The sequence below is a fragment of the Aulonocara sp. 'chitande type north' Nkhata Bay genome, linkage group LG4 (assembly GCF_057382095.1).
Source record: "Aulonocara sp. 'chitande type north' Nkhata Bay isolate Kocher_YH1m ecotype deep benthic linkage group LG4, A_spYH_male_GT1.1, whole genome shotgun sequence".
Classification (NCBI taxonomy): Eukaryota; Metazoa; Chordata; class Actinopteri; order Cichliformes; family Cichlidae; genus Aulonocara; species Aulonocara sp. 'chitande type north' Nkhata Bay.
Window position 1 is genome coordinate 5,953,262 of NC_141347.1, and position 20,300 is coordinate 5,973,561.

General features: G+C 42.8%; 1 protein-coding gene across 1 annotated transcript; it reads left to right on the plus strand.

Annotated features, from left to right (window-relative positions):
• Nucleotides 1-872: 872 nt before the first annotated feature.
• On the plus strand, nt 873-7,692 carry LOC147331847 (stonustoxin subunit alpha-like). The gene is made up of 3 exons (XM_086290529.1): nt 873-928; nt 4,524-4,570; nt 4,719-7,692. The coding sequence occupies exons 1-3, from the start codon at nt 873-875 to the stop codon at nt 5,249-5,251; spliced, it is 636 nt and encodes a 211-aa protein (XP_086146655.1). The 3' UTR covers nt 5,252-7,692.
• Nucleotides 7,693-20,300: the final 12,608 nt, after the last annotated feature.

Here is a 20,300-nt window from a genome sequence, read left to right on the forward strand (position 1 = left end):
GCTATAGGCTCGGGCTGTTGGTGGACTTCCCATGATGCTCTGCTTTCTTCTCCCCACTTTTCACTCCTGATGCTTTTATATGTCACTACTGCATGTCCTTAACTTTTGTCTCTCTGTTTTGTTCTTGTCTCTCTGAGCTCATCTCTTCTCTTTCCCCTCACCCTGCAACCAGTCATGGTAGATGCTCCTCCTGGAGCCTGTTTTCACTGGGAGGATCTTTGTGTCAAAGGGAGTTCTTCTTCCCACCATCACCAAGTGCTGCTCACAGTGGAGGCGGTTACCTTACACTGTTAAACAGCTTCAGATGACTGTTGTTGTCTGTTGGGTATTGTCACTTATAAATAAATGGTAAATGGCCTGTATTTATATAGCGCCTTACTAGTCCCTAAGGACCCCAAAGCGCTTTACATATCCAGTCATCCACCCATTCACACACACATTCACACACTGGTGATGGCAGCTACATTGTAGCCACAGCCGCCCTGGGGCGCACTGACAGAGGCGAGGCTGCCGGACACTGGCGCCACCGGGCCCTCTGACCACCACCAGTAGGCAACGGGTGAAGTGTCTTGCCCAAGGACACAACGACCGAGACTGTCCAAGCTGGGGCTCGAACCGGCAACCTTCCGATTACAAGGCGAACTCCCAACTCTTGAGCCACGATCGCCCTAAAGTTACAATGGACGGATAGATGTTATTGTGACAAAGAGAAAACAACTGTTGACAGATAGATTGTTGTTTTGTGTGTCTGCAGTCTGTCAGGCTGTCTGATCACAGAGGAAGGCTGTACTTCTCTGGCCTCAGCTCTGAGCTCCAACCCCTCCCATCTGAGAGAGCTGGACCTGAGCTACAATCATCTAGGTGACTCAGGAATGAAGCAGCTGTCGGCTGGACTGAAGGATCCAGGCTGGAGACTGGACACTCTCAGGTATGAAGAATGTCTGATAGAGGAGGAAGAGCTGGAAACATTTCCTGTGTCTTTCACTCACTTCCTGCAGGAATATTTTCAGGGACAGACACACTAGTCTAGCTGGATAGTTCATGGATATTTATGTAGGGGTCTCCAAGGAGTCTGTTTGCAGGAACATTTAGGTCACAGGTGTACCTGATATAGATACCAGTGTACCTAATAAAGTGTCAGCTAACATTTGGAAATGGAAGCTTAAATAATGACAAACTGTACATTCACAGCTGAATTCACAATAAATTTGTTCTCAAGTGCACATTTTTCTGTTATTGTTGTCAAACAACAGAATGAGAATGAAATATTGATTCTAACAGGGCCCATAAACAGCATTAGCTTAGCAGCATTAGCTTATCAGAGTTTCCATCATGGTCACACAAATCCTTAGCAGAGAAAAGTGTCACATCATTATAACACAAGATAAAAGGGTATTAGCATAAGCTACTAATGCTTATTCACCTCAAATTAGCTTTCGCTGCTAATGGTAGCCTACTTAGCATTAACTCCTCACTAATATAATGCTAATTCACATCAAATTAGCATTAGCTGCTCATATTGTTATAAGGAAAGAGAAAACGGTATTAGCATTAGCTACTAATAATTATTCAGCCCTAATTAGAATAAGCCTCTAAAAGCAGCCTACTTAGCATTAACTCCTCACATCGTTGTTACCCAACGGAAAAGAGTATTAGTATTAGCTACTATCATTTTTAATAAGTAAGAGAAAACAGTGTTAGCATTATTGAATAATGCTAATTCACACTAAATTAGAATTAGCTATTTACAAGAGCGTACTTAGAATTAGCCGCTCACATTGTTAAAAATTAAGGGAAAACAGTATTAGTATTAGCACATAATGCTAATTCACGTCAAAGTAGCATTAGTTAATAATGGCAGCCTACTTAGCATTAACTGCTCACTAATATAATGCTAATTCACATCAAATTAGCATTAGCTGCTCACATTGTTAAAAGGGAAGGGAAAACAATATTAGCATTAGCTGCTAATAATTATTCACCTAATTAGAGTTAGCCCCTAATGGCAGCCTAGTTAGCATTAATTCCTGACATCGTTATAATGCAGGGGAAAAGGGTTACCATTATCGGATAATGCTAATTTACATCAAATTAACAATAGTTAATAATGGCAGACTTTTCGTATCATTAGCTGCTGTCATTCTTACAAAGCAAAGGAAAACAATATGAGCATTAGCTGCTAATGCTTTTTAGTCTAAAATTAGCATTAGCCACTAATGGCAGCCTACTTAGCATTAACTCCTCACTAATATAATGCTAATTCACGTCAAATTAGCATTAGCTACTAATAATTATTCACCCCTAATTAGAATTAGCCGCTAATGGCAGTATACTTAGCATTAACTCCTCACATTGTTATAATGTAAGGGAAAAGAATTAGCATTATCTAATAATGTTGACCTTGGCCCACTGGAAAAGTTCAGAACTAAAGATTTAGGAGTGTTTCTCGATAGCTCTTTCTCATTTGAGAAACAAATAAATTCTGTTATTAAAACCAGCTGTAAGGTTTATAGTGTTGATTGTCATTTATGCTTAGAAATATTTACTCATATATGCTTAGAGTTGTATAATCGATTGCATAATGATAGAGGTTTGATCCTGAGTAGTCTGTAAAGACTCTGTGTGCCTTCCAGAGTGCTCTGGCATGCACACACCACTTGGGGCCATGAGAGAGGTCGTACCCTCTCTTACTGATTTATGGTGTAGGACAGGGGTCTCAAACTCAATTTAGCTGGGGGCCGCTGCAGGCAGAGTCTGGGTGAGGCTGGGCCGCATTAGGTTTTCCACAGGAAAGGCATGGTTAAAATATTCCAATCTTCTCAAATCTCTTTTTTTATTTTTTAACACAAAATATGAAAAATAAATAAACAAATTAAGAATTAATAAGAAAATAAATCAATCTGTAATACATAAATAAAACAATAATAAGATATTTTTAGTCAGTGAACTTGTGTGTTTCTTTCAGTCTTCTATATCTGCTGTGTTTAGATTGAAATGTCTGTATTAACAGTTCTATAACCTTCTTCTGAACATGAATGGAACACTGTAGAAAATGAACTGTTCTTCTGAACATGGCTTCTCTTGCCTACTCCTTGCTGCTAGAGACCTGGCAGTGTTTCCTCTCGCATAGCCGAGCCAGATTTGGCCTGAGGGAGGAAGCAGTTGCGACTCTCAGTATGTCTTGAAGATGATCATCCGTAAGTCTGGACCTGTACTTGGACTTATTGAAGTTCAAAGTGGAGAAGAGCTTTTGGCACAAGTATGTGCTACCAAAAAGGCACATGGTCCGCTTGAACATTCGGGAAAGCCGAGGGAAACTAGGGCTCAAGTCTCTCAAAAATTGTCCAAGCTTGTCTTCTTTTCCACTCACCTCCCTGAACTTTGCTTTGAGTTCAGAGTTGCACTGCAGCTCAATGAGCTCCATTTGAAGCACAGAAGGGGCATCTTGCACATCAAAGGAGAAGGGGTCCGCAAAAATGTGAAAGGTGGCTCTGTGTGTCTTGAAGTCAGCAAATCTGTGATCAAATTCCTCCTGTAGCCTCAAAATGACATCAACATACTCGTCAGCACTGAATGGTGTGCCTGCATCCACGAGAGCCTTGCATGCTGGGAAATGGCAAAGGTTTGTAAGAGCCCTTTGTTAGGGGGACCGCTGGACTCTTAGCACCAGCTTTGGGGTCACAGGGTCACATCTGGAACGAACACACACACACACACAGACACACACAGACACACACAGACACACACACACACACACACACACACACACACACACACACACACACACACACTATGCACAGACTGGTACTCTTTGTTCATACCTGTGTAAGACGTCATAATGAACTTGTGCATATTCATGTAAGCTCAATAAAGAGCAGTGTTACGAGGGAGCAGACGAGAGCGACTGAGGTCAAGTGAAGGAACGGCGCTGTCACAGTTCTCTCCCTCATCAATTGTCTGGTTCCAGCGGTGGGTCTGTGCTAGACGACCCATCACCAGCTTTTTCCACTGGTTACCAGTACGTGGTAGAATCCACTTCCAGATCTGGTTGTCTTTAAATCTGTGAATGGATTGGCTCCATCTTATCTCTCTTTAACAAAAGAATCCAAGTGGAGCCCTCAGGTCTGCAGATAAGCAGCTTCTGACCAGAACTAGACGTAAAAACAGAGGTGAGCTTTATCGATGGCTGCAGCCAAACTCTGGAACAGTCGCCCTTCACATCAGGTCGTCACCAACACTGGACATTTTTAAAAGCCGGTTGGAAACACATTTGTACTCTGTAGCTTTCAATCCTGACCAGTCTTTATAGTCATTACTGTGTATGTTTCCTATTTTCTCTCTACTCTGTGCAGCACTTTGGCTCAAGCTGTTTTTAAATGTGCTGATAAATAAATGTAGATTTCTTTGAATAAAACAGTGGAGCCGAGCTTTGAGCTCAGTGTGTAACAGTGTGTGTGTGAGAGCCATGTAATGTCCATGTGTGCATGCTGACTGTGCTGCTCTGACCCCCCTCCTCCTTTCAGGGTGGAGCCTGCTGGAGTCCGATGGTTGAGACCAGGTCTGAGGAAGTGTAAGTGTGTTTTTAATGGGATTCATGAAAACAAAGCAGCACACATTCAACCATCTTCATCATGTCAGGAGTCATCATCAAAGTGTCAATCAATGAACAGATGATGGATCAATAACTGCAGCTGGATTGTGTTTGTTCTCTCCATCAGATTCCTGTCAACTCACAATCGACACAAACACAGTGAACACAGAGCTCCAACTATCTGACAACAACAGGAAGGTGACACATGTGGAGGAGGTTCAGTCATATCCTGATCATCCAGACAGATTTGATTACTGGGAACAGCTGCTGTGTAGAGATGGTCTGACTGGTCGCTGTTACTGGGAGGTCGAGTGGAGAGGAAACGTTTATATATCAGTGAGTTACAGAAGCATCAGAAGGAAAGGAGGCAGTGACTGTTTGTTTGGAAACAATGATCAGTCCTGGAGTCTGAGCTGCACTGATGATGGTCCTGGTTATGTCTGGCACAATAGAATAAAAACATCCATCTCCTCCTCCTCCTCCTCCTCTGTCTCTAACAGAGCAGCAGTGTATGTGGACTGTCCTGCTGGCACTCTGTCCTTCTACAGAGTCTCCTCTGACACTCTGATCCACCTCCACACCTTCAACACCACATTCACTCAAACTCTTTATCCTGGGTTTAGGTTCTGGCCTCCTGGTTCCTCAGTGTCCCTGTGCTGAGTGGAGTGTAAAGAGTGTCTCCTGTTACAGAAACACTCTGACTGTTGAACAGATAGTTCAGTCTGTACATGTCTGTCTCTTTCACTCACAAACACGTTTTCAGATTCATGGATTCAATCAGTTGATGTTTGAAACTCTTCTAAATGATTCCTTGTAAACTTCTTCAGTCACAAACAAACAGGAAGTGATGTCACATGTGTTCCTGTCCACACAGCAGAATGAGTCTATTGCTGACAGTGATGTACAAACAGAGTGAGCATTTCTGAGGCCCAAAATAAACTGAGTAGTTCACTGAATGAACAATGGACTGTGAGCTCAGTTCCTTCATCATTAGTATGGATTATATATGTATATGTATTATATTAGTATCATATATATCAGGTGCTGCTGCTTTCAGTCATTGTGCAAATGTGCTGTTTGTAAGCTTGTAAAGCTGCAGTCAGCTGAGACTGAAGAAGTCACCTGATCAGTGAGCAAACGTTTCTGAAAACGTCCAGATGAACAGAATCAACCTTTTGGGATCAGCCAGCAATGCAGCATCATTGTTGTTCAGCTTCAGAGGTTTGCAGGAATGAACTGATGACCAGAAACAGCTGCAAAGTCCAAGAAAATACCAGCTGGAGTTCAGCTGCATTTGAAGAAGTCAAAGAAAAGTAAGGATGGCAAAGGGCGACGTTTTCTTCCAAAGAGCTGCAAACATGGTCGACGCCTCATTAGAAGAATCATCTGGACATTTGTGAGGAACTCTAACCAAGAAAGCAACGTCACACAGATCCAACAGACAGTTTCCATGACTGCAAGTGTTGAGTGGAAAAATGCTACATTGCATTATTGCATCCTCTCACCACAGGAGGCGCTGTTGGCACCACTGATTGCTGATCAGCTGTTCTCTGATGATCTGATTGATACTGTGAATAACGGGACTCACTGAACTCTGTGACACAGTGAAGATTACAGAGTTGAACTTCAACATCTGACTGACGTCACACAGACAGAAGGATGAACCAGTGAGGCACAGAACACAGTTACTGGAGATACTGGATCAGCTCCATGTGAACCTCTGATGGAGAAGCTGCTGAGCCAGAGAAACATCAGGACATGACAGCAGCTGCACTTATCTAACAACATGTAGCAGAGCTGATCTATGTTAGAGGATCTATCACAGCAGCTGAAGCCAAAGTCCAACACTGGATACCAGCTGAGCCTGTGCTGAGTGTAGTGTTACAGGAAAAGGGCAGAAACACTGGTAGCTCCCAGTGATGCTGACTGGGGCACAGAGCTGAATGATGCAGCATCAGGACACTGTTTCAGTCTGACTGACAGAGAAACCTGTAGCTGTATCTACATGTGAGGCAGAGGCCACACAAGCAGCTTTCTATGTTTCACAGTGACTGAGATCTTCAGTGGGGGTGGACATGCTCCTGTACAGACCTCTGAGGAGAACCAAGGTGCAGTCAAAGAGTCCAGTCTGTCCTCACAGATGTGAACATGTGCTTTCATCAGGTCTGCTGTCAGCTAGCAGGCTCACATCAGAATCACTGTTCCTGAAAAACACAGTCTGTGTGACATCATCAGTCAGCTGATGGTCCCAGATCTGAATGGTTTCTGTCTCTGAAGTCAGAGAATATCACTGAGGTGTGGATCAGGTCTGAGTGAGCTGTGGAGGGACAGCTTTAAACAGTCCACAGGTCTCACGTCCTGCTCAGTCTGGTAGCAGATACCTCGTATTGTTCCAGATGTGCTGACATCAGCAGCAGCACAGCTGTGTGATACCATGAATCTCAGTTATTGATCCAACACACAGTAAATACAAAGATCAGGATTTCTGAGAGTAATCATTATGAGTCTGAACACATGATCACTGAATGTTAGTCTCCACAATAATAAGCTAACACAAGCAAACACAGCTTTCAGCTCTTATTTTGAAACTGGCTTATTTAGAGAGCTGTGATGTGAGCGTGCCTGGCTCTGAGGCACTTGGGTCAGCCTCTGTTGTTTAGAAGTGTTACAGACTGTGAATGACACAGACCTGTCAGTTTCCATGTTTGTCTGTAACACAGCTCAGGGGCTCCATGCTGAACGCATCCATCCAGTGTTATTGATCCAGGACTGATACCAGCATTGGGATCAATACTACAACACACAATCACATGTGTCCACGTGATGTGTTTGACCAGCTTTATTCATTAATGATCAATCAGCTTATTTACTGCATCTGAGTCCAGCTTCATTTAAATGATCCAACCATGAAAATGACATCAGTCCTACAGAAGCACTTCATGCTAACAGGAAGTCATTGATTAAGGTGGAATAACACAGAGACACAACCACTCACAGCTAACCTGACCCCACTAACTGCATGTGTTTGGACTGTGGGAGGAAGCCGGAGTACCGGAGAGGACGCACACAAACACGGGAGAACATGAAGCACTGAAACAAAGATGGTGGATTTGACCTCAGGCAGGGTTACGGGGGTCATGACCCCCCAATAATAGATCCAGCTACACTGAAACTGTCAATTTCATTTACTTTTCCTGTTTTAAAGCTATCAGGCTGCTTTGTGGCTCACTCAATACTAAACTAAGATACTTTCAGTGTGAATCATTTGCAGGAACACAGGCAGGATTTAAAGTGCAGAACTTTACAGTCTCTGTCTCAAAGTTGGTCTGAACATGCTAACAGCTCTTTGTTTTTTTCAGTTTTCACTGGTTTGATGTAATGAAAGAAATTTTAAAGAAGCAGACGATTGTTGTTATTTTAGTTCTATAGTTTCATAAATCGTGGTGTGGATCTAAGTCAACATTCAGAATAAATAAGATAATACAGCACTTTGATGGTTGCCTTTGTGGAATAAAATCACCACAGCAAAGAAATCATGTTATTGTCTGCAGCTAAAATATATGGTGAACATGGTTTTATAATAATGTGCAAACACAACCTCACTCTGCTCTATACGAGGAGCCAACCACAGCTGTCCGGGTCTTCATCCACCACCTCCACCATCTTTGCTCATCATCATTCACTTAATTGCTGATTGGTTTAAATCAAACTCCATTACAGGTTCAACTCCATTATATAACAGCATGTTGACTTTGGATCTGGTGTGCAGTGCCACCTTAAAAGATGAGGAAACTAAGAGGTTACAAAAAAAGAAGTGGAGGAGTTAAAGAGCTGCAGCAGATTAACAGTTTCTGACAGTCATGTGTTAGAAATAGGACGATTAGATGAGCTGAGGGATCCATCTACTGCTCAGTGAAGCCTCATCAGAAACAGTCTCAGTGGAAGGATGGCTCTATTGTTAAGGAAGGACACAGGCAGAAAGACTGGCGTCTGTCACACAGGAACTGGACTGAAAATCAGCTGCACATATTCATCAGTACATGCAAACATATTATAGGTGTGGAATTCAGGACAGTACCATCAGAAGTTGATCCACTGTGCAAATGTCTGATTGGCAGTGGCTTCATTTTTCACTATGAACAAACTGCTAATGCAGCATCACAGGACGTCAGCCATGGATTGGCCTCCCCAGACCTCAACATTACTGAAACATCTTAACAGAGGATGGAAACAAAGGGAACCAACATCCAAGAAAAGACCAAGACTCCAGGCTGTGCTGAATTATAAAGGTGGACTGACCTCCAGGGTCCTTAGTATCATATAAGCTCAGTTTGTGTCTTATATACTTTCCATTTATATAACAAAATATATAGAAAGGAGGGTGGTTTAAGATGTGTGTAGAGTTTTATTCATTATCTTTAGACAAACAAAGAAAGCACCATCCATTCGTCTCCAGTCTGTATGAAAAACAGGGGAAAGGTCAAATTAAACCTTTGAAATTCCTTTCACAATAAATCCATAAATAAACAAAATAAAACATAGAAAAGTGTTTAAACCCACTTTTCCATAAAGCTGTCAATAGGAAATGTTCCAGTAAACATGTCTGTGTTTCTGCTGTTTTCCTTTCATGCGTCCACAGCTGACAGGTAACCCTATTGGAGTCGCCATAGTGACGGGTGGCGTCTCAGCTTCAGCGTGTTGATGGGCACAGCCATGGTTACCACAGCTGGAGTTGGTGTACGGCGAGCTGTGAGAGGACAGAGATGGAGAACGCACATTTAACTCTTTAACAGGAGATACGTTACGACTAACAGACGACTGCTGTCTACATGATGTCTTTGCAGCCCTTATGCTACATGTTACACAACTTTTCTTCATGCCAACAAGACTGAGGTGCCACATAGTCGACACATACAGCTGATTATGATGCATGTTTTACTATTGCTATGTTCACATCATCTGCTTGGCTTTATTACTGAAAGCCTGGAGATCCTCTGACGTGTGCATGGCTGATGTGAAGTATGATTAGTCCTACATGACATCAACAGCAGAGGCAATGAAAGCTTTGTTGTTAACAGGTTGTAGGTAAAGTCAAATGTCTACTTCTACACTTGTGTTGGGTAAAGTTCTTCTCACTGCAGCAGATTTATATCTGTGCTTTCACAGGGCGTGATGTGGAGCTCAGCGCTGAGGTGCAGGTCTCCTTGGAGACGGCATCCTGGCTGAAATATTATCATGCTTCCAAAACATTTCAGCTTTTATTTTGAAAGAAACAAGACTTGAAAACGAGTCCCCTTCTTCCTCTTTGTCTTTGTTCTTCAGAGGAGTGTCACCTGGACAAACTCAGGGCTGTTCTAGAGCCTTTCTTATTATTTGACTCCATAGAAATAAAACTGAATGGAATCAAACAAAAACTCCCAAACAGCTAAAACACTTTGCTTTATTCTCTTTTTTAACAAATACGTTGAAGTCCATCCACAACAACACAGCTGAGATCTCCTTTGTAATCAAGTGTTTCCATCCTTTGTACAGATCTGCATACAAAACAATCATTTACGTCCCACAGAAGTCTAGTTACACGTAACTCTACAAGAACTGGTGAATGACAGAAACATGAGACACATGATCACAGGTGATAACAAAAAGAGAAAGAATTCATGTGTTAGTGATGTTTTTCAGCCCTGATGGCTCATGTTGGAGAAACAAGCTGAGGTACGTGGAAAGTTCACACACACAAGTGGGCGTGAGCGCACACACAGAGAGAAACACAACTGAAGCATCTGTTTGCTGTTTCTGCTTTCATCATCTCTGCTGCTGTGTCAGGCTGGGGTCTCTCAGTGACGTGGTTGAGGTGAAGTATGACGAGTATCCCTGATTCAGTCCATCGAGACAAAGGGCAAAGAAAGCTGTTGTTAACAAACTCTATGGTGATGTGGCATTTAGCTCTGACTCTACGCTCTGCTGAATCCTTTGAACCTGCTGATCAGTAAAGCTCTACGTGCTGCAGCAGATTGACCTCATCTGTGTTCACAGGTGTGGACCTCAGCGCTGAGGTGCAGGAGAGTTTCATTCAGTTCTCCCTGCAAACAGCATCCAGCCTGGAAATACTGTCATCTTTCCCAGAAACGGTGCTCTTATCTCAGAGAAGAAGTCTGATGTAAATAACTGCAATCAACAGTGATGTTCTGCACAGATCACTTTTCCATTTTGCTCTCTAGATGAGTCCCAGCTGCCTGACCTTGTGTCCAGGTGATCGTCTCACTGAGGAGCTTTTGTTCTGAAAATCTCACGTCCATCACCTGTTTCCTTTTTACTATCTCTGCTCTTTCTTTATTCACAATGCTCATAATATCACACAATTATATTCATCACCTGCATGTTTTTATCCAGCTGCTGTTAGAACCAAACAAATAAAAAGGATGAAAAGCCTGAAATCCTTTGATTTATTACATTTGAAACAAATATGAGAGCATCCCTAACAGCACAGCTGAGGCCTTTGTTTTAATCAAGCCTTTGTATCGACACACTTGTAAAGATTCATATACAAAACATAATAGAATAAATCAATATAAAATACACATAATCACAAAAATGCAGCCATGTTGTGAGTTTGCATCTAAAACATGCATGTTTCCCTTTGTACAGGCAGATTTACAGCAGACAAAGCAACACGCTGATCGACTTTGACCGCTGCAAAAACAAAACACCCACCAAGTCTGAAGTCGATCAGAGGAACTGTTGACAGACTGACAGACAAACAGATGCTTGATTCATTAGTGCGATTAAATGTTCTTCTTTAGCAGCATCACTTCATGTGTTTGTGTTCCAGGAATAAAGGTCTGTTTAAACTGGACGTCTCCTCAGCATCACTCGTGCTGTCGTGGTTTCAAAGCTGTGCAGAAAGAATCTGAGGGATGATACAGAGGTGACCAAAGTTACAAACATCCAGCTGTGCTGCAAATGTTTGCAGAGCTCCAAACTCTTTGGCTTTCTGCAGAGCAAGTATGGAAGAAGCACCTGAGCTAACTTCAGTTTAGACGATATGAGGAAAAATGCTGCTTCCCAAAGTTTCCTACAAGTATCCAGTTTATATTTAGAGAAGCGAAGGCTCTTTATCCTGACAACTACTCCCTGGTGGATCCCTGTCCTGTGACAGCAGCAAAGACTGTGTATCAGTATCATCAAAGCCACTTCAATAACCAGTGTTTAAAGCTCTCTAGCAGATGGACTTCAGTGGCAGCAGCCTCTGTCTGCTGTGTACAGAAGGTTCTCTGATGAAGCACACAGCAGATGCTGCACTACAACAGCAGCAGCAGCTCAGCTTCAGTTTGCTTCGACGCCCTTTTTGACCTGTGAAACAGCAGAAAATGAAACATTTCAACACCCGTTTGTTAGCGTGAGCTATTCTGCTGTTTTTCATCATTTCACAGGTGAAATAAAATCACATTTACTTCCTGTAGGAGTGATCGTGTCCAGCCTGACTGAGACCATGTGCTCCATCCTGCACAGGTAATAAACCTCTGACATGAAGGGCTGTCAAGTAGTTTTAGACAAATGGGGGTAAAAGAGACGTTAAAAGCTTAAAGAGAAACTACATTTTCTAAGAACTGTCTGACGTTCACCTCTCACACAGTGGATACGATTCTGCCGCTGCAGGAATAATCTTTGTGCTTATGAAACTGTCCATGTGTTTGCAGAAAATGTCACATGTTCAAAGCCATCCCAGCACCTGGGGTTTGTATAAGTGCAGCTGCTGGTGGGGAGATAGTCTCACTCTTCTATATAAAGAGTCAGCAGGCAGCAGATCTTCATCTGTGATCTCCTCCATCATCACGTCTTCACTCTTCAGCAGCTATGGCTTCACTTCGTGCCCTTCTGGGAGTGGTGCTGTGCTCCTCATGGTTTCTGCTTCTGCCTCAGGCCGACTTTGATTTACAGAGTCATCCATAATATTTTTTTTTTTTATTTTACTGCCCATCTATTTTCATACAACTGTCTCCGTCTTATGGAAAAGGGGTGGAGCTTATCCAACGAGGACAGGCAGGGCCCCCCCAGACAGTTTAGCAGTCTATACAGGAGGCTGACCTTTGCAACATGTACTTCTATAATGACTTCACCATTTAGGTTATTTGGTTATGTTTCACCCTGGATTTTGTGTGATAATATTTATTTTGTCCACTGATTTAAAAACAACAAACTATATGAATATAAAACAGAGTGAACAACAAAACATCAGCTTTGGAAACTTTGATGTAAAATTCTGCAGTTGTTTTCTCAGATATAGCATAAATCAAACTAACATACATCAGTGTGTTATTAATGTGCACACACACACACACACACACACACACACACACACACACACACACGTGTTACAATAAACAGCTCTTATGCTTCTGTATGATTCTCAGTGCTTTCCATTTGCGTGTCCACAGGTTGCTGTAAGTGGTGCTTGACTGCAGTTTGCTCTCATTTCAAGTGGTTTGCTGTCACAAAGCCAACAGGAAGTCCGGCCATGGTTGAGCCAACTGAAGATGGGTTGAAGGTGGCGTCCTCGTTTCCTCTGTGAGTGCGAGAGGACAGACAAAGCAAACACCGTTTGGACAGCATTAAAATATTTACACTGATGATTAATGTTGTGTCTTTGCACCTGTAGCGATACATGTTGGAAAATGGAGACTTTAGCCACCAAGACTGACGTGCCTGGAAACTTCCCTGTGAGTACGCCCACAAAGACAGGAAACAGTTTAGCCACCGCGGTTAATCCTCCATCATCATCATGCAGTATTTTTCACATCTTTTCTTCTGCTGTTTCCCTTGTTGTCAGTCACGGGGTTTGTGACTGAAATGCGTGTGGTCGACGGGAAGCCTGACGAGTACGGCCTGAATCATTCCATCAACACCGGACGGAGTGAAACCTTTGTTGAAAACAGATTATATGGTAACGTTGCATTTAGCTTCAGTAAACTGTGAAGTTACAGCAGCAGATTTACATCACGTGGCTTCACAGGAAGTAGTCTGGACCTCAGCGCTGAGGTTCAAGCAGCTCTGCTTGCAGACGGCATCCTTCCTGAAAATGTTCTTCATCTTCCTCAAACCAGAACTTTTACATTGGTGCTGAAGTTCTATATAAAAACAGCCTGAAATACAAAGTGATGTTGTGCACTGATTACCTCACACTTTCCATGTTTCCTTCTACAGAGGAGTGTCCGCCTGAGTGTTTTGTCTGATCTGTTGTTGATCGTCTCATTGACACTGCATGCAGATCTGACACCAGGGCTGGACTGGGACAAAAAATGGTCCCGGGCATTTTGACTGGAGACCGGCCCCCCAGGTATTAAAGGAAAAACCATGAAGCCTTTGAATGAAAACAAACGCTGTTGTCACAGTGATGGACGCTGTCTTGTTGGTATACATGCATCAGTCTAATAAACTTAAACCTGCACCATCCTCCCTGTCCTGGTATTCTAAACAGGAAGTAGACTGTTGGTCGAGTTAACCTCCTGAACATCTACAACACACGGTGGAAACCTGACATTAAGACAGAGACTAGAGGTGAGACATGATCATTGCTGATTACTGATGACAGATTTAGATATGTTTTCATAAACCTTTCATTTGCCACATCAATAAACAGCACGGCAGGGCAAAATATGTTTTCTAACATGGCAACCTTTAAAAAGTGAAAGGAGACAGAAAGACAGCTGAGAAAGAATCAAACTGACTTTTTGATGCATTTTACACACAGTACTGGTGCAGAATCTAGAAAATGTGGGAAACACTGGCATCATATGCAGTACTTACTTCTGAAGAAATTATGATGGGACCCTAAAAAATGACTATGTACAATAATGGATTTCTATACATTTTACATCAGATGAAAACGTTTGTTGTAAGATTCAGATAATTATTTATTAAAAGCTCGACATTTTAAATGAGAATAAGAAAGAAAAGTATTTCTTTGTGCCCCCCTCTCCCTGTTAATGCCCTACCTGCCCCCCTGGCAACACTTTGCTAGACCCGCCCCTGCACAGTTACCAGCTGTCAGCTACACAAAAAGGATCCTGGTGTTATTTGTCTCTCAGAAACAGTTCATAACTTCAACTCATTTTGGTTTTGTCATGTTTTGTTCTTTACATTGTCTTTCTTCTATATAATTGTTAAACATTTAATAAATATGTCTACAAAAAGATTTTAAAAATCAGACATTTCACACAGACACCCAAATGATTTCTGACTGATGAAGGGGGCTGAAGGTGCCCTGCTCTTGCCCAGCTTCTGCTGCTCTCTCCCTGCTCACTGTCAGCAGCTGGCAGCCTCGGTCCTGCCTGAGACTCTTCATCTATCAGTGCCAAAGAATATGGGAAATAGCAACGCACAACATGCACATTACAAAACAAGCACATGAATCAGCATTACATTCATTAGTGAAGTGCTGACGTTCGTTCCTAAACTTTGGGCCTTAATTAACATCACTGTGAACTAATGTTTGCTTTGCTTCTTAACCAGTGAAGCAGCGAGGGGCTTTCTGAGGTTCCTGCTCGTAAATGCCCAAAATGAGTCGAGTATTTCTGCAACTACAAACTCTGCTTTCATCAGAGGTGTAAATATTACAGCACTGTGTCAGAGTCACTGAGGCTGGAACACAGAAAAAGGAAGTAGATGTATTTATTTTTAGACTTTATTGCCTGGAACCACTTTAAAAATACGCTTTGGGTCACAATTAACTGCAGAAAACCAGGAATCCACATATGAACATTATCTGTGCAGAGATTTATGCTTCTGAAGGTAAACAGTGAAAACTTGCAGCACTAAATGCACAGATAGCCAGGCGTTTCACATTTTGGGACCATCTGCCAGTTTTCATTTCTTAGGTATTGAAGAGCAGAAATGATTGAATTTTATTTACATGCTTAAAAATGTTTGCTTTTGAATATTATTTGAAGAATTACCCACACACTCAGGCACTGTGGGCCTGTTTCCCTTTGCACAACCGAGTGTTGGAAACGGGCCTTTTCTCTTTAAACTCTGAGGGGCTGTAACTTTGGCTTCTATTGGCAGATTTGCATGATTGACCCTCTTTTTAAAATAGTTTTAGCCAAGAGAATCAAGCTAACATCACTGTTTTTACGTCAGCTCACGTCACACGAGCTGTTTCAAGAAAAGTCCTCCTGTCACACAGCAATGCCTACATCAATCACACCACTCTGCTTAAATAATAATAATAATGTTTAGTGAAGCAGGTGAAGCAAAGGGCTGCTTTTAATAGGCTGGGAGACCCAGGTGTGCTGCTTTAGCTGCTGAGCCTCTCATGCTAGCCTCCATCTATAAGCTGGGATCACAGGAGCACTGCAGTCCTGACTAGATCAAGGATTGTTATTCATGCAGGTGACAAAAGTTTACATTCACAGAGTCATAGGATTGAGCCTGGTTTGAAAAGCAGCTGTTTAATGCAGCTGCTTAGAGTTCACACACAGTAGAAGAATCAGACTTGAGTCACATTTCAAACACTGGAAAAATACTCAGCAAGTAACAATGAAAACAGCACAGACTCAGTATATCCTGTTCAGTCCTGTGTTTGATATGAATGTGCTGTTCAGAGAGGATCTCGTGTCCTCTTTTACAAAGCCTTTGTTTCATGATGTTTGTGTATAAATGAATGTAGGTGTGTTTCTAAGTGTGAAGGAGCCCTGGGAGAAAAGACTGAAGCTTGTGCCAAAGAACAAACAGGAAAGAAAGATCAGCATTAATGAAGACGAGCACAGAAGGAGCCCAAGCACGTGTTGCTTTTTCAGATTTCTCTAAAAGTGTGTGTTCATTTGTTCCATCCTTCACAACAAACAACAGCTGACAGACACACATGCACTCTGTGTCACTTCACAGGGGCTGATGAAAGTGGACACAGTAAAGGGAGAGCTGGACCTGCTCTACACATCCTGCACTCTGTTAACAGACTTTATTCTGCAGCATCAACAGATAAAAATATATGAAGATATAGAAACGTTTAACATTGTGACTGTTCACATTAGTGAAGCTGTTACTTTGCTGCCAGGTGGGAAAAGAAGCCTAAAGCTGAGTCTGATTAAACATCTGCTGCACCAGAGAGTTTCATGGCCCTGCTTTATCCTGTGCTTGCTGACCACCTCGTCCTGAAACCTCTTCATCATCCTCACAGTTGTGTGAAGAAAGAGGGAAGCAGGTGGAAACCATCTGTGCTGCTGTGTTCACTTGTGTGTGTGCGTCTATGGTCATATCTAATGTGTACCTACAGACAAACACAAACACCTGGCATTGCACAAGAGTCTCTATGGAGCAACCTGCAGATGTCAGAGATGTGATTAGAGGGTAAAGTGGACTAGTGAGAGCATCTATGTTGTTGTTGTCTGCTGGGGGACAGCATCAGCTCCAGAGATGCATCAGGATCAGCAAACTAATCTGCAAGGCTGCAAGTGTCACTGAAGGAGTTTGAGTCAGTGAGGGACTCAAACTCACACAGCTGCTCAAGAAGGCTCAGCAGCTGCTGTATTTCCTGAGGAGGCTGAGGAAATTTGGTATGTTGGCCAAGATCCTCAGCAGGTTCTACAGCTGCACTGTGGAGAGCAGCCTGACAGCTGCATCACTGCATGGTACGGCAGCACTACTGCAAACCGCAAACGCCTGCAGAGAGTGATAACAACTGTGGAGAAGATCATCAGGACCCCGCTGCCCTCTCTGCAGAGCAGCTACCATCACAGAGTCCAGAGGAGAGACACACCTCTGCCCTCGAGACGAAGGTTCAGAAGTGTGAAATGTAGAACATCCAGACTCAACAACTCCATCTTCCCCACTGCTATCAGACTCCTGAACAGCTGACCGACCTCAAACTGCAGTTTGCACATCAGGTCACTTTGCACACTAAGTTCATTTTGCACATTAAACTCCATGTACATCCATGTACATCGACATCTGCAGACCACACGTGTCTTCAGTTACTTATTTGTACTTATTTGCAGTTATTTATCTTTTTATTTTATTTTTTAAGTTATTTCTTATCCTTATTTTATCTTTTTATTTATTCTTATCTTGTTCTTTTAACATTATCTAACTTGGCATTGTGCACGGTGTGTTTAGATTCAGTTTAAATTCAGGGACACGGAGCCCCTGTTGATCCTCTACCTAATCACACGAGCCACGGTGTGAGAACGGGTGTGGGTCTCAATCAGCCAAGGTTTTGGGTGAACCCATTGTGAGATCTAGCCCCACCCCATCATGTGATTTCCTGTGATCAAATGTCCCAGGATGTAAGTGGGCGTTAAGACGTCCATGTCCCTCTTCAAGCAACTTAAAGAAGTCCAGACGCTTTTCTTTCCAAGCTCCTTCAACAACATCATTCATAGAACAACTTCCAGCTTCTTTTGCTCGGCTACAGTTTGGATGGATTTGCAGATGCAACAAGACTAAAATGGTTAGGGTCAGGAGGCCAAAGGTCAGAGCTCCTGTGGGTCTGAGGGCGGCCTCACGCTGGAGAAGGATGAAGGAGTCTGACCTGAGCCAGTGTTTGACATGAACACATCAGCACTGCTGTCAGTGAGCCTAACGACAGCTGTTAGCATCATTTCAGTGTTTCAGTCATAAAAACACTTCCTGTCTCTGTGGTGGTTACAGTGACATCATGCAGTTTGTGCTTTGACCTCCAGAGGGCGACAAATCAGCACAGACAGAGAGCTCCATTCAAACTTTGCTGCCATCAGGAATAATTCTTCAAATATAATCATCAGTGTTTGAGCAGTTATGATATCAGGGACAATCTAGACATGTGTGACAATACTGAACATGTCACATGACACACCTCAAACATCATGTGATCCACTCTCAGTCTGCACTTTCATTCATGACTTCAACAGGTTGAAATGAGCTTTGAAGAAACATTCAGTGAAATAAATCTTTCATGGATTCATGTGAGCAGCAGATGAACTTTGTACCAACAACATCTTCAATAACAGAGTCTGAATGAAGCTCAGGTGTTGATGCTGCTCACTGATTGGACGCTTGCTTTCAGCTCTGCTCTCAGTCTTTACTGCACAGGTGAAGGTAGAAAGTGTGACTGGATCTATAGACTGGAAACAGAGAAACATGCTGAACATTTGAAGCTTTGCAGCAGAAATGTTCATGTTACAAATACAGCAGAGCTGATCTGGGATCAGTGTGTTCACACCTGCAGCTACAACAAGGTTTCATGTCTCCACACGTCAGCATGTGAACTTTACTCTGACTCAGTCTGAGCAGTCAGACGGCATATTTTTAAAGTTAACACATCAGCACACACAGAGCTGAGCCCCTCCCACCTGTGCTGAGTTTCAGGTGGAGCCCCGCCTCCTTCCAGGAAGCAGCTCACCTGTGTGTCCGTGTTTAGTGTCCAGGTGTGGAGTGGAGCTTGTTGTTGGTGTGTGAAGAAACTGTAAGTTTGCTTTGTTTCCTCCTTTAACAGTTTGTCTTTAGGAACTTTACTGTTTGTTCAGCTCGTGTTTGATTTCTTCACACAACAAACTGTGTGTGTTTGTATTTCCGGTCTCTCCATTAAAGTCAGTGTGTAATGTTTCCTGGCTAACATCAGCTGTGTGCAGCTTAGTTCAGCACAAATCTGCCGCTCCATAGTTCACGGTAACGGACTCACAGCTGGACCAACGAGGCCGAGTGTGTCCGCCACTCTGAGCTACGTTCGTGTTTGTGTACTTGTAGTTTGTACTTTGAGTTCAGTCAGAGCCCACAGAGGACGCAGCGTACGTGATGACGTCACAGCCCTTTACCGCCTTTACTGTCACTGTGATTAATATTTACACACGAGACACCTGCAGAGCTCTGACGCTAAGCTAGCACACAGCATGCTAACACTAAGCTAAAGCTAGGCTAGCCAAGAACCCAGAGTGAGGTTAAAGCTGAGTAAACACTGACCCCAGACCAGCACCGTGATAAAGTGAGCTGCTGCTGCTGAACTTGAACAGGTAACAAAGTGATGAGCAGTCAGGCTGCAGGTTTCTACCTGTTCATGTTTCTACAGTAGAATCACTTTGAAGTGTCTTTGTGCTGTTTCATCTTTGATTTGTGTTCATAAACACTCAGAGAAACATCACGTGACCTCATCAGGATCTGTGTTGGTGTGTGGGGCTGTACCTCAGCTTTATGTTGTTACATGCTCATTTGTTCATTTTAACATCAAAGTAATGTTATGAGGAGTAATGAAGTAACGTACTCCATTACTTTTAATCAAAGTGTTCTGTGTAATATGTGTAATAATGACTGTTTTGAGTAATGAGCAACACTGATCACAACAAAGAGGAAATGCCTCCAACATGCACAAACATTTGAGCCACAACATGCAGTTAATGTGCACAAATGTCTTTGATATGCTGCTCAGTGATGGTGGTGACTGTCAGAGCAGAGCTACTGAGAATCAATAAGTAATATCAATGATGGGATCAGAATCACTAAATTCTTCTCATCCCTGTCAGTATCATACATGTGCTGTATAATGTGATAAATGTAGAGGTGCTGGCTGTTCTCTCACTCTGCTGTTTAGCTGTAAAGGACGCCTCCCTGCCTTTGTCTCATTCATGACCTTTAATAGTCTCTTCTAACATGCAGAGATCTGTATGATCTGTTTCATAGAGTCTAACCAGCCTGTACAGGTAACAACAACAGTCACTGCATCACTGACACACAAACGTCATCT

Bases quoted from the DNA above. Each gene is read 5' to 3' on its own strand.
- LOC147331847 (XM_086290529.1), top strand. From the start codon at position 873: ATGAAGCAGCTGTCGGCTGGACTGAAGGATCCAGGCTGGAGACTGGAC. The intron at 929-4,523 runs GTATGAAGAATG...TCCTCCTTTCAG, and splicing joins TGGAGACTGGACACTCTCAG to GGTGGAGCCTGCTGGAGTCC. The intron at 4,571-4,718 runs GTAAGTGTGTTT...TCTCTCCATCAG, and splicing joins GAGACCAGGTCTGAGGAAGT to ATTCCTGTCAACTCACAATC.